The sequence below is a fragment of the Chiloscyllium plagiosum genome, chromosome 32 (genome assembly GCF_004010195.1).
Source record: "Chiloscyllium plagiosum isolate BGI_BamShark_2017 chromosome 32, ASM401019v2, whole genome shotgun sequence".
Lineage (NCBI taxonomy): Eukaryota > Metazoa > Chordata > Chondrichthyes > Orectolobiformes > Hemiscylliidae > Chiloscyllium > Chiloscyllium plagiosum.
Genome location: NC_057741.1, coordinates 32,176,910 through 32,187,318, shown reverse-complemented (window position 1 = coordinate 32,187,318; position 10,409 = coordinate 32,176,910). Strand labels below are relative to the sequence as shown.

The window sequence follows — 10,409 nt, the reverse complement described above, 5'->3', positions numbered from 1 at the left end:
AGAATGTAATTACACCTGCCACTCATGGAATGAAAGTTGCCATATTGAACGATTGACCTCATTGTGTTCCTGAAATAACCAAACCTAGCTACTTTTAGTAAACTGGTGGAATTTAAAAGAGACTGATTATAAGGCTGATGGCAAGGAGATTATATGTGCAGGACTGTAAGGTGAAAGAGATTACACTTTCTCTCTCAGCTACTGAAATTTCCAACTACATGAGGGCAAGTCCCGACAATGAGGTATAATTTACATTGATACATGAAGAACTACTGTAGGAACATATCCCAAAGACAAGGAGTCAAAGGAGATAATAGAGAAAACTGACTGATGTTGGTCAAAGAGATGGGTCTTAAAAGTGGTCTTCAAGGAGGAGAGAGGGGTAAGGAAGATGGAAGAGTTTACATGGGGAATTTCTCACTGTATGTCCAGGGTGGCAGAAGGTATAGTCATCAGTGGATGTAGAGTGTCGTGAGGCCATAGTACAAGAGACCAGTTTCCACGAGGATTTGTGGATTGGTGGAAATGGGGCATCACACAGAGTGAAAAGTGTCTAGCTTCAACAGGAAATGTGTCTTTGAAACGATTTAAGAACAAGGTTGAATATTGTCATTTGAATTTGCTGGGGGAAAAGGAGAGAATTCTTCTCTCAGAGGATAGTGGATCTGTGGAATTGTTTTTACTTAGAGGGCTATTGAGGCTGGGTCATTAAGAACATTCAAAACTGTGATGGGCCAATTTTTAATCAGTAAAGGGAGTTAAAGGATTATAGGGAAAACGCAGGAAAGTGAAGTTCAGGATTATCAGATCAGCCACGATCTCATTAAATGGCCGTGCAGACCTGATGGGCTGAATGGCCAACTTCTGCTTCTATGTCTTATGATCTTATGGAACCAGTACAGGTCAACAGTAACATGGGGCAAGAGCTCAGCAGAACTTGTGTAAGATTCCATGTACATTTATCTATAGATAGTTTAGGACTGAGGACATGAAGACTTGGTAGGCAGGAGTCCAAAGTTGCCAACAGCAGATAGGTTTAGTGACTGCAACCTCTGGTCTCTCTGTAAAGAGTGAACAATGTGTGCCCTCAATTGCTTCCAGATCTGTTAGCCAAACTGATAGCAGTTGACTTGTGTCCATTTTTGCTATGGCACTAGTGTCGGGAAACGAGCATTAAATTTTCCCCTCTGACAAAATTTCAAGGCAACTATGGATGGGCATGTCATATGTTTTGGCAAGCCATGCCTGGTGGATTCGGTAGCAAGTTAAAACAGTCCATCCCAATTCTGAATGCATACAACAGCTCATTGACACAATGGCAACAATTTCAACTCCGAGTCAGGATCGTGAGCTCAAACACTGTCAGAGATGTGGGGTAATGCTGATCTGTCAGAGGTACTGCCTTTCACAAGAGGCACGAAACAGAGGATCAGACTTTGGATCAGAGGGTGGCATGGTGGCTCTGCGGTTAGCACTGCTGCCCCAAAGCAGCAGGGACCCAGGTGTGATTCCACCATCAGGCAACTGTCTGTAGGGAGTTTGCATATTCACCTCATGTCTGCATGCAATTCCTCTGGGCGCTCAGGTTTCCTCCTGCTGACTACACATGTGCATGTTAGGTGGATTGGCCATGGTAAATTGCCCTGTAGTGTCCAGGGATGTGCAGGCTAGGTGGATTAGCCATGGGAAATACTGGGGACAGAGTGGATCTGAGTGGGATGCTCTTCAGGGGGTCAGCTTGGGCTGAATGGCCTCCTTCCATATTATAGGGATTTTATGACAGCCCTCTTAGGTGGGCTTCGAAAGTTCCAGAGCACCTTTAGAAAAATAGTAGAGTTCTCCTCAAGGAGATCTAGCCAGCATCTATGCCAAACAGACAACTTGATAATTGATCTCAATCATGTTTGAGGGTTTGCTGTGCATTAATTGGTTGCTGTATTTCCTACATCACAACTGTGGCTACCCTTCTACTGCCACTTTGGGAGGTGCTAAGCTTGTGAAAGGTGTTGCATGAATTCTCCTTTGTTCTTGTTCATTTCAGTCTAAGGTTACCTCTTAAAAAATGGCCAGTCTCACAAGAAACCAAAGATTTGGCTAGCCCTTATTAAAGAACAATGCGGCATAATTCAAGGCCATTGAGAAAAAAATTGAAAGCAGAAATTTGTCCCATATATCGTTCATATTTATTACATTACTCTAACAGAAACAGATTGAAATTTAAAAATACAATACATCGTGGTTATCGTTGAAGAAACTGGGCCTTGGATTGATTAACATTGCTTTGGGTGAGTTGCCAATGAACATCTACCACTTGCTAAGCCTGAGAAAGTTGCAGCTATAAAGTAACTGGCCAAGGGCTGCCTTGTGTGTGGAGGGAAGTGAAGTGATTGGAATTCTGTGAACACAGGGAGCATCTCTGCTCATCTCCGTCAATGCAGCAACAAAATTAAACTTAGCCACACATGCTCCATGTGTTTCTATCCAATTTTGATAAGGAGGATTAAATCAGTCCTTCTCATTTATATTGGCAAAGGACGGACAGCAGAGACTGGTTACTCAGTACGTGTAAGGGAATGGACACAGAGCGGGTTTTTAATATAAATCTCTATGCTGGTTAGCAAAAGACAAACAGTAAACAATCAATATCAATAACAGTACAAAAAAAAGAAAAAAAATTTGACATCAGTCAGGACCGTCATCTAAGATACAAGTCGCAATACATGGATTTCACCTTGGAGAGGAAGCTAAAATGTGTAATAGTGATACTTCTCATATTTATACAATATAAAATGCTCTGGCTTACTAAATACAGTATATTAGTCCACGTATTCTATTTTACACAACAATCAAGCATCTGTGACAAGTTGCATTCTTTTCCTTAATTAATTCAAAAAGCCATTTATTCCCCTGTACCTCTAAGACTATGCACTAGACAACTGCAATGTTAGCCTCTACATTGAAATGTTGCAATAGTTAGTTGTTTTGCTGAGGACATTCTACAGTAATCACAAAACTGCAAGTGTCATGGTCTAACTATGTAACCTTGTTCCCTCGAAGCATTAACATTAAAATATATCAATTATGTTCATGCATACTAGAGCATGCTTGAATAGTTGAGAACTTCAGGTGATGGGTACATGTTATCAAGATCAAGAAAAAAAGTTCAGAATAAAATCTTCACAGAACAGTCACCTCTATAGTATCATTTAATAATTATGAAATAAAATCTAACTAGGTCATTTTGTTTACAAATGGTGGTCATTATTGCCTAATAGATGACCTACAGGTCTCTTAATTGTATCTAGTAGACAGATACAACATAGAAATGCCATGTATGATAACTACAGCCACTGTATATATTTTGCAGGGAAAAGAATCTGTAATAAAGGTTCAAACTACTCATGAACAATAAGTGCAGAAAGTGGTCCGTCACAAACAATTTGGAAGATTGGCTGAAATATGACAACAGTTCCCATCAGTCAATCACAGAGGAAGGCTGCGGACGAAGGCAACACTGTGGGGATCTCATGTTCTGCAGAACTGTCCTGAATATATTTTGCTGCCTCCTTTTGTTGGCTTTATTACTCCCAGGTGTTGCATCCAAAGAAGCAGATCTTTTGCTCTGATTGTTCACTTTGATTTGCTTCTCATATTCTACGATCTGTCTCTGTAAGTGACACTGAATGGCAAACCCCAGTGATTCAGGGTCAAGCGAGGCACCATAAACTTCCCAGGTCATACCCTGCTCATCCCATACCACATCGCGGACATTCTTTGATTGAACTGCCTGTTTATCTGGGTCACTATCTGAATGCTTCGGTTCAACGTTCACCTCAATAGTAGGTTTTGGCTTTTTGGTCTCAAAAAAGTGAGATTGCTTACTGACATGGGGGTCAGTTTTTGACTGGCCACTTCCCTTGATGGTTGCACAGCCAGCTTCTGATTGGGTGAATCCCTTACCGTCATTATATAGAGTTATCACCTGAGCAGATGTTTTGCTGATGTCTGAGTCATTTTTGGGTTGCTCACATTCTTTACTGACACTGTCCACAGCTTGTGATTGAGACACTTTTTTATTGGTGTCATGTTCATCTTTTGGGTGACCAGAGAGTACGCTGATGCACTGGTTGGCTTCTGGCTGAACAGTTTCCACGGTGATACCGTAAGGACCTTCCATTGGGCCAGAAGCTTCACTGTCATTACAAACACCTTGTGGTTGGTCTTCTGACTCACTATTGGCAGGCAGGTCTTTTGTTTGGTTCATTTGTTTTTTGGCATCAAGATCAGGTTCCCTTTTGATTCGGTAAACATTGTGGGCTTGTCCAGATATTTTAATCACATCACCAGGAGCTTGAGATTGGTCAGATCCCTTTGGGACAGTACCTATACTGAGTGGCCCACTGGAATCTATTTGGATATCCCCAACAGTTTTCAAGCAGAAGGATGGCTTGGTAATGTCAGGAGCCATTGTTGATGGGTCAGGTTTCTGCAGCAGTCCAGATTGCCCACTACTTTCAGGCCACATTTTGAAACGGTCAAATTTAGTTATACTGTCGTGTAGGTGGTCATTTTTTCTACTAATTTTGGTAGAACTGTTTGATTGGCTAGATTTATCCATGGCGGTTTCTTTCTGGTTGGATTTTTCATGGACATTTGTAGCAATGGCTGACTTCCTGCTGCTATCATAAAAACACTGAGAAGATTCATTTACAACACAACGTAAAAGGGTGGGAACGCCAGTCTCTTGGTTACCACTGTTATTAATGTTTGGCTGTTCTGAGTTCTCACTGTTATCACAAGGGCTGTGCGACTGCATGGATCTCTCATGTAACTCCACAGCCACCTTCAAGCGTTCAGGTTCTGCTCTGAGCTTTGCGGAAACATGTGTCCCAGATTCTGATTCATTAGTAACAAGAACGGATGATGCCTGTCCACAGTCTGTAAGTCCTCCAGCATTTGTTAGCTCACTCTTTTTGACATTGATAGCTTTTGGATCATAATCAGACTCTTTAGAGAATTCCTGTGCATTTTCAGTTTTATTTCGGTAAGTAACCTCTGATAAGAAAGATTCGGTCTTGGTTTTCCCCACTAACTCTTCGTGCAGTTCATAGACAACATTCGAGTGTTCAGATCCTTCTGTAAAGGTACACGTTACCTTCAGTTGTTCTGACTCATGGTAACTGTCACTAATTCGCGCTGACTGACTGAGCTTGGAATGACTGCTTTCTGAATAAACATTCTGGACAACCTGACACTCACTCATTGAGCCAGGGGCTGGACTCTGGGGGCTGGTCGCTGTGGATTTACACTGAAAACTTTGCAGGACAGCTTGGACCTCAACATCCCGACAAGACTTGTTCCAAATGAATGGGAAGTAGCTGCCTGGTGACTGACTCGTCATTGTTTCGGCATCTTTAAATTTGGACTCCTGTTGTTGTTGCTGACCAATCCCTCCTAGATTTGGCTCTGTGTCTACTGGCTGCATTTGTTGGTGTTCTCTAGAACTGTACTGGGTGGACACCTGCGTTCCTCTAGCTCCAATCTTTTGCACATGCGATTCTGAAGGTATGTCAGGGCCAGTTTTGGGAGGAGCTTCTTCCTTTGTAGGTCTCAGTTGCTCCTTTCGGTTTCCAGTTTTCATATTAAAGGCAGTTTCTTCTTTCACAGTGACTGTTTGGAGTCCATCCCTTATTGCAGACTCAAGTTGTTCCACATCAGTCCTAATCCCAACCCTCTTTTCCTCTCTCCTTTCAATGCTGATTTTTTGGTAACTTGTCCCAGGATATCCAAGATCAACATGTTCAGTGTTCTGGTGGTCAGTCCAAGTAGGTCCAGGGTCAGTGTGTTTATTCTGCTGGTGGTCAGTCCCAGTATGTCCAGGGTCAGTGCGATTGGTTTGCTGGTGGTCAGTTCCAGTCCCAGTATGTCCAGGGTCAGCAGGATTGGTCTGCTGGTAGTCACTCCCAGTAGGTCCAGGGTCAGTGTGTTTGGTCTGCTGGTGGTCAGTTCCAGTATGTCCAGGGTCAGCAGGTTTGGTCTTCTGGTGGTCAGTCCCACTATGTCTAGGGTCAACAGGTTTGGTCTGCTGGTGGTCAGTTCCAGTACATCCAGGGTCAGCAGGTTTGGTCTGCTGGTGGTCAGTTCCAGTATGTCCAGGGTCAGTGTGTTTGTTCTGCTGTTGGTCAGTCCCAGTGTGTCCAGGGTCAGCAGATTTGGTCTGCTGGTGGTCAGTCCCAGTATGTCTAGGATCTGCAGGTTTGGTCTGCTGTTGGTCAGTCCCAGTATGTCCAGGGTCAGCAGATTTGGTCTGCTGGTGGTCAGTCCCAGTATGTTTAGGGTCAGCAGGTTTGCTCTGCTGGTGGTCAGTCCCAGTATGTCCAGGGTCAGCAAGTTTGGTCTGCTGGTGGTCAGTCCCAGTATGTCCAGGGTCAGCAGGTTTGGTCTGCTGTTGGTCAGTCCTAGTATGTCCTGGGTCAGCAGATTTGGTCTGCTGGTGGTCAGTCCCAGTAGGTCCAGGGTCAGTGTGTTTGGTCTGCTGGTGGTCAGTCCCCATAAGTTGAGGGTCAGCAGGTTTGATCAGTTGCCTATTGGTCCCAGAAAGTCCAGGGTCAGGACATATATCTGGCTGACCTTGATGCACATATTTTGTCTGCTGGTTTATAATGACCTCTGAAGAGTTTTGAGCATTTTTCTCAGCACCTTGCTGACTGCTGTTCATTGCATCTGGCTTTATCCACTGGCCGATTTCTCCACCTCCATCGCACTCAGCCTGATCTCCATTGGTGTACAGTTTGGATGTGGCATTTTCGGTCTGCCTGGATTCCAGTATTAAAGGGGCTGAGTTAATTAAACTTTCCTTTAGCATAAGTGAGGAGCTTGATGCTTTCTGTTGATCTGGGGAGGTTGCTTTCTGTTGGCTGTTGTTACAAGAGCTTCCTCCAAGGTCTTTTCTGCCCATTGCAGCTGCTGATCTTTGCACAGCCTGAGAATCCTGAGGTTTTGGTACAGTCCCCATTCGGCTCTGCAATCTTCACAGTTGCTCTTTCTCAGCCCAGGGGTGGGCGCAAATCCACAGTGAAAACTGCTGTGTTGCCTAGTACTTCCTTCTCTCATGCAATATTCCTTAGGATACCTGATCGTTCCTGAAATACAACAGAATCGTGACAGCAAAACCCAGAATGTGAATTCTACCACACATGGGGAAAAGGGGAGTTCAAGTACACTTCCCAGTGAAAAATAATTCATTGAAACATTCAGAAAAAGCCTACAGGCTTGTAATAGATAGTTTAAAAGGAACCAGTAGCATGTGCATATATGAAACGAATATAAATGGTATTTGATCGAGTATCAAATATAATTTTATCCATTGAAATTTTACTCCAGTTTTACCTATAAGAATTTTAAAATCCATTTTCTACGTGTGAAAGTCAATACATCAGCAGTCATATTCTATGTCACAATGGTTTATTTCAAGAGATTACATGATTGAAAAATATTCTGTGTGAAGTGTTCTCAATCAGGTAAAATCATAAACACATTATCCAAATGTCTTTTACCCGTTCTGTATAAATTACCTACCTGTTTCACATCAAATGCGACTTCTATGAATCAGTGTCTACTACATGTTAATTATGCTTTGTCACACATACATTGACACATACAGATACAAAAATAAACACCCACCTGCCCCACAACTACACAGATACTCCAAGGTACAATTACAGAAACATAGATACATATTGATACATTGTATACCAATGCAGACACACATATAGAGACACACAGTGCAGACTCAAACCCCACACAGGCATGGACACACAAACTAGTGCACACACAAACCCCATGCTCCACACAGACACCCCCTCATAAACACAGATATATGCATACCGACTAATACACTGACAAAGATTCTCACACATAGGGTATCCGTTAATTGACCACACAGACAGACACCAGATGGAGACACTAGGACCAACATATACACACACTAGATGTATGCAGCCACCCCCTCAAACTGATACACACATACTTACACATTCGGATAGGCACAGATTCTCTCTCACACATACACACGTAAACAGACATATAGACACCCAGAGAGACATCACCATAAAGACGTTAGGGCATACAGACACAAATAGAAACGCACAGATATCCAAAAACACCATGTCATAGTCCCTCGTTTGTATTTAAAACAATGTTTCCCGTTATAGACCCCAGCGTCCCCTGAATAATCGATACCAACCGCTTGGTAGGAAGCACAGAGGGATTTCGTTCCTCTACTCCCAGTCCAGCATCAGCCGATTTCTGAAGCAGGTATCCTTAGCCCCCAGTCTGTTGGCGAGCTCCCAACCGCGAGGAACAAAAACACAGGGCTGAGCTCCAACCTGCGCGACATTGGAGACGGAATTCTCGCTATTTATATCCAGGCACCCACACGCAGAGCCGGGCTGTAGTAGTAAATAAACATTCTGCCTTCAACAAGCATCAGTCATCCAGGAAGAGGGGGGGGTTCATTCGCCTTGTGTTTGGAGGAGTTGGGGAGCTGGGATGATTGACAGTCAGTGCTCCCAGGTTCTTGCTGCTCTGCAAGAAGCCAGTTCTCCTCCTGTCAGTCCCCCCACTTCCCTTTGCAATCCAGAGGCCGGGGGTTGGGGGTAAGAGGAGATTGGTCCAGATGCTGCAGTGAGATGGTGGGTGAACGGGGAAGAAGCTGCAAAAAAAGGGGACGCTACTGCAGAGCGCGCTGCGGCTACCGAATGGCAAAGTCCTTATAACACACACTTACCTCCCTCGGCGCTGATTCTCCAGCTCTCCCCCCACCCCCTCTCACTCTCTCTCTCTCTCTGTGAGCTCACAGTTGACCTTGCAGCAAGTCTTGGGTTCAAGATTATCCAACACGCTTTAACACAGCAACCCAACTGCTCAGGGACCTTTTCCTCTTAAAAAAAATAAATAGGGTTTTTTTTTATTTTTGATGTTCCTTACCAAATTTCATGCTTTGCATATTTTAAATCCCCCCCAGCTCCTAGCGAAATCTGAAAATGCAGAAAAAATGCACCTAGCGCGGCGGAATCTGAAATCGGCGTAATTGCGTCGGGCAGAAGCCGCCGACCGTCTCCCACTTACTTTCACGGGTTTCGCTTGCCCCGTGTGAGACGGTGCAAGATCTCCTATTGATCTCTCATTGACCACCAACGCTTGTCAAACTCTCTCTCTCTCTCTGCCTGGGATCAGCACTGACTGACTCCCACCCTCACCATCACCATCACACACACACAGGGCTGCAAACTGTCCTCAATCCTACTCCCCGAAACTGGAACACATAATCTGAACACTCCGGGTCTCAGTCCTGCAGGTGCCCTCTTTCGGGAGGAGATATTAACCCCATCGCCCCTGACTGAGGCCGAACAACAGATGCCACACCATCAAACTCACCAGACCACAATAACCTGATCGTGACCGCACCCGCCACTCAAGGCGGGTGGGGGTCATCTTTTGGCCCACTCTGTTTGTTTGTATGTGAGCAATACATCTCGAAAACAATGAGCAGCTTTCGACAAAGCACTGGGACATAATTAGCATATGGCTTAAGGAAGGATTGATACGTGTCAGTAAAATGCAAATCTGATTGGAGAATGCTGATTGGATGATAAGTGGACTCTGATCTGTAGAGGGCTTGCCATGGAGCTTGAACCATGGATGCTGATTGACAGTTAACAGCCATGACTTTGTTAAATTCTAACCCCAATCTTCCTGGTGGTGGAAATTGAATAAAGATTCGTGCACTTTGTGTCTTCCACTGTGTCTCACACCTGCACACACACACCATGGGTGCTAAAAAAATAAAAAATAAATAAACAGAAGTGGGAGGGAGGGCAGGTCTGAAGACCTCCTCATGGGTCTGCTCCTGGGCCTGGCCAAACTGGCCATCAACAGGTCGAGAAGAAAAATAAAATTAAATTCTAACCCACGCAGGTAGACTCTGATTGGTCAGGGCATTGCTCTGAGAAATGAATCAGTGAATAGATGTCCCCTCTTTTGTTGAATTGAAACAGGTGTAAGTCCAGCATATTATCAGTTGTGACTGTTTCAATCAGAGTCAACGTGCCTGGTTTAAAACCTGCCTGAGAACCATCAATCGGAAATAATGAGGGCTATTCTTCATGGGTGCCTCTACCAATCAGAATCTCCTCAAGGAAGAGCTGTATAAATCTTATAACATTGAGTTAACACAGCCCAGCAGAGGTAAGCTGAGTGCCCTCTTCATTTGTTACATTGTTTCTAAGAGCTTTACACAAATTGTTCCCCACGTTGTATCAGTGACTACACTTCCGAAGCACTAATTTGGTGTAAACTAGTTCAGATGATCCTGAGACCATAAAAATTCTGTATAAAATTAAAAAGCA

General features: G+C 44.0%; 1 protein-coding gene across 5 annotated transcripts; it reads right to left on the bottom strand.

Annotated features, from left to right (window-relative positions):
* Window positions 1–2,160: 2,160 nt before the first annotated feature.
* On the bottom strand, window positions 2,161–9,803 carry LOC122539486 (filaggrin-like). 5 transcript variants are annotated; one of them, XM_043674379.1, is made up of 3 exons: window positions 9,439–9,803; window positions 8,246–8,713; window positions 2,161–7,142 (listed from the first exon to the last, which is right to left on the bottom strand). In XM_043674379.1, exon 3 carries the CDS (start codon window positions 7,013–7,015, stop codon window positions 3,476–3,478), a length of 3,540 nt encoding a protein of 1,179 aa, XP_043530314.1. In that variant the 5' UTR covers window positions 7,016–7,142; window positions 8,246–8,713; window positions 9,439–9,803; the 3' UTR covers window positions 2,161–3,475. The 5 variants fall into 5 exon arrangements, with proteins under 5 accessions (XP_043530314.1, XP_043530315.1, XP_043530316.1 ...); XM_043674380.1 differs by having other exon boundaries at window positions 8,246–8,450; XM_043674381.1 differs by having other exon boundaries at window positions 8,246–8,387.
* Between the last annotated feature and the right edge of the window lie 606 nt (window positions 9,804–10,409).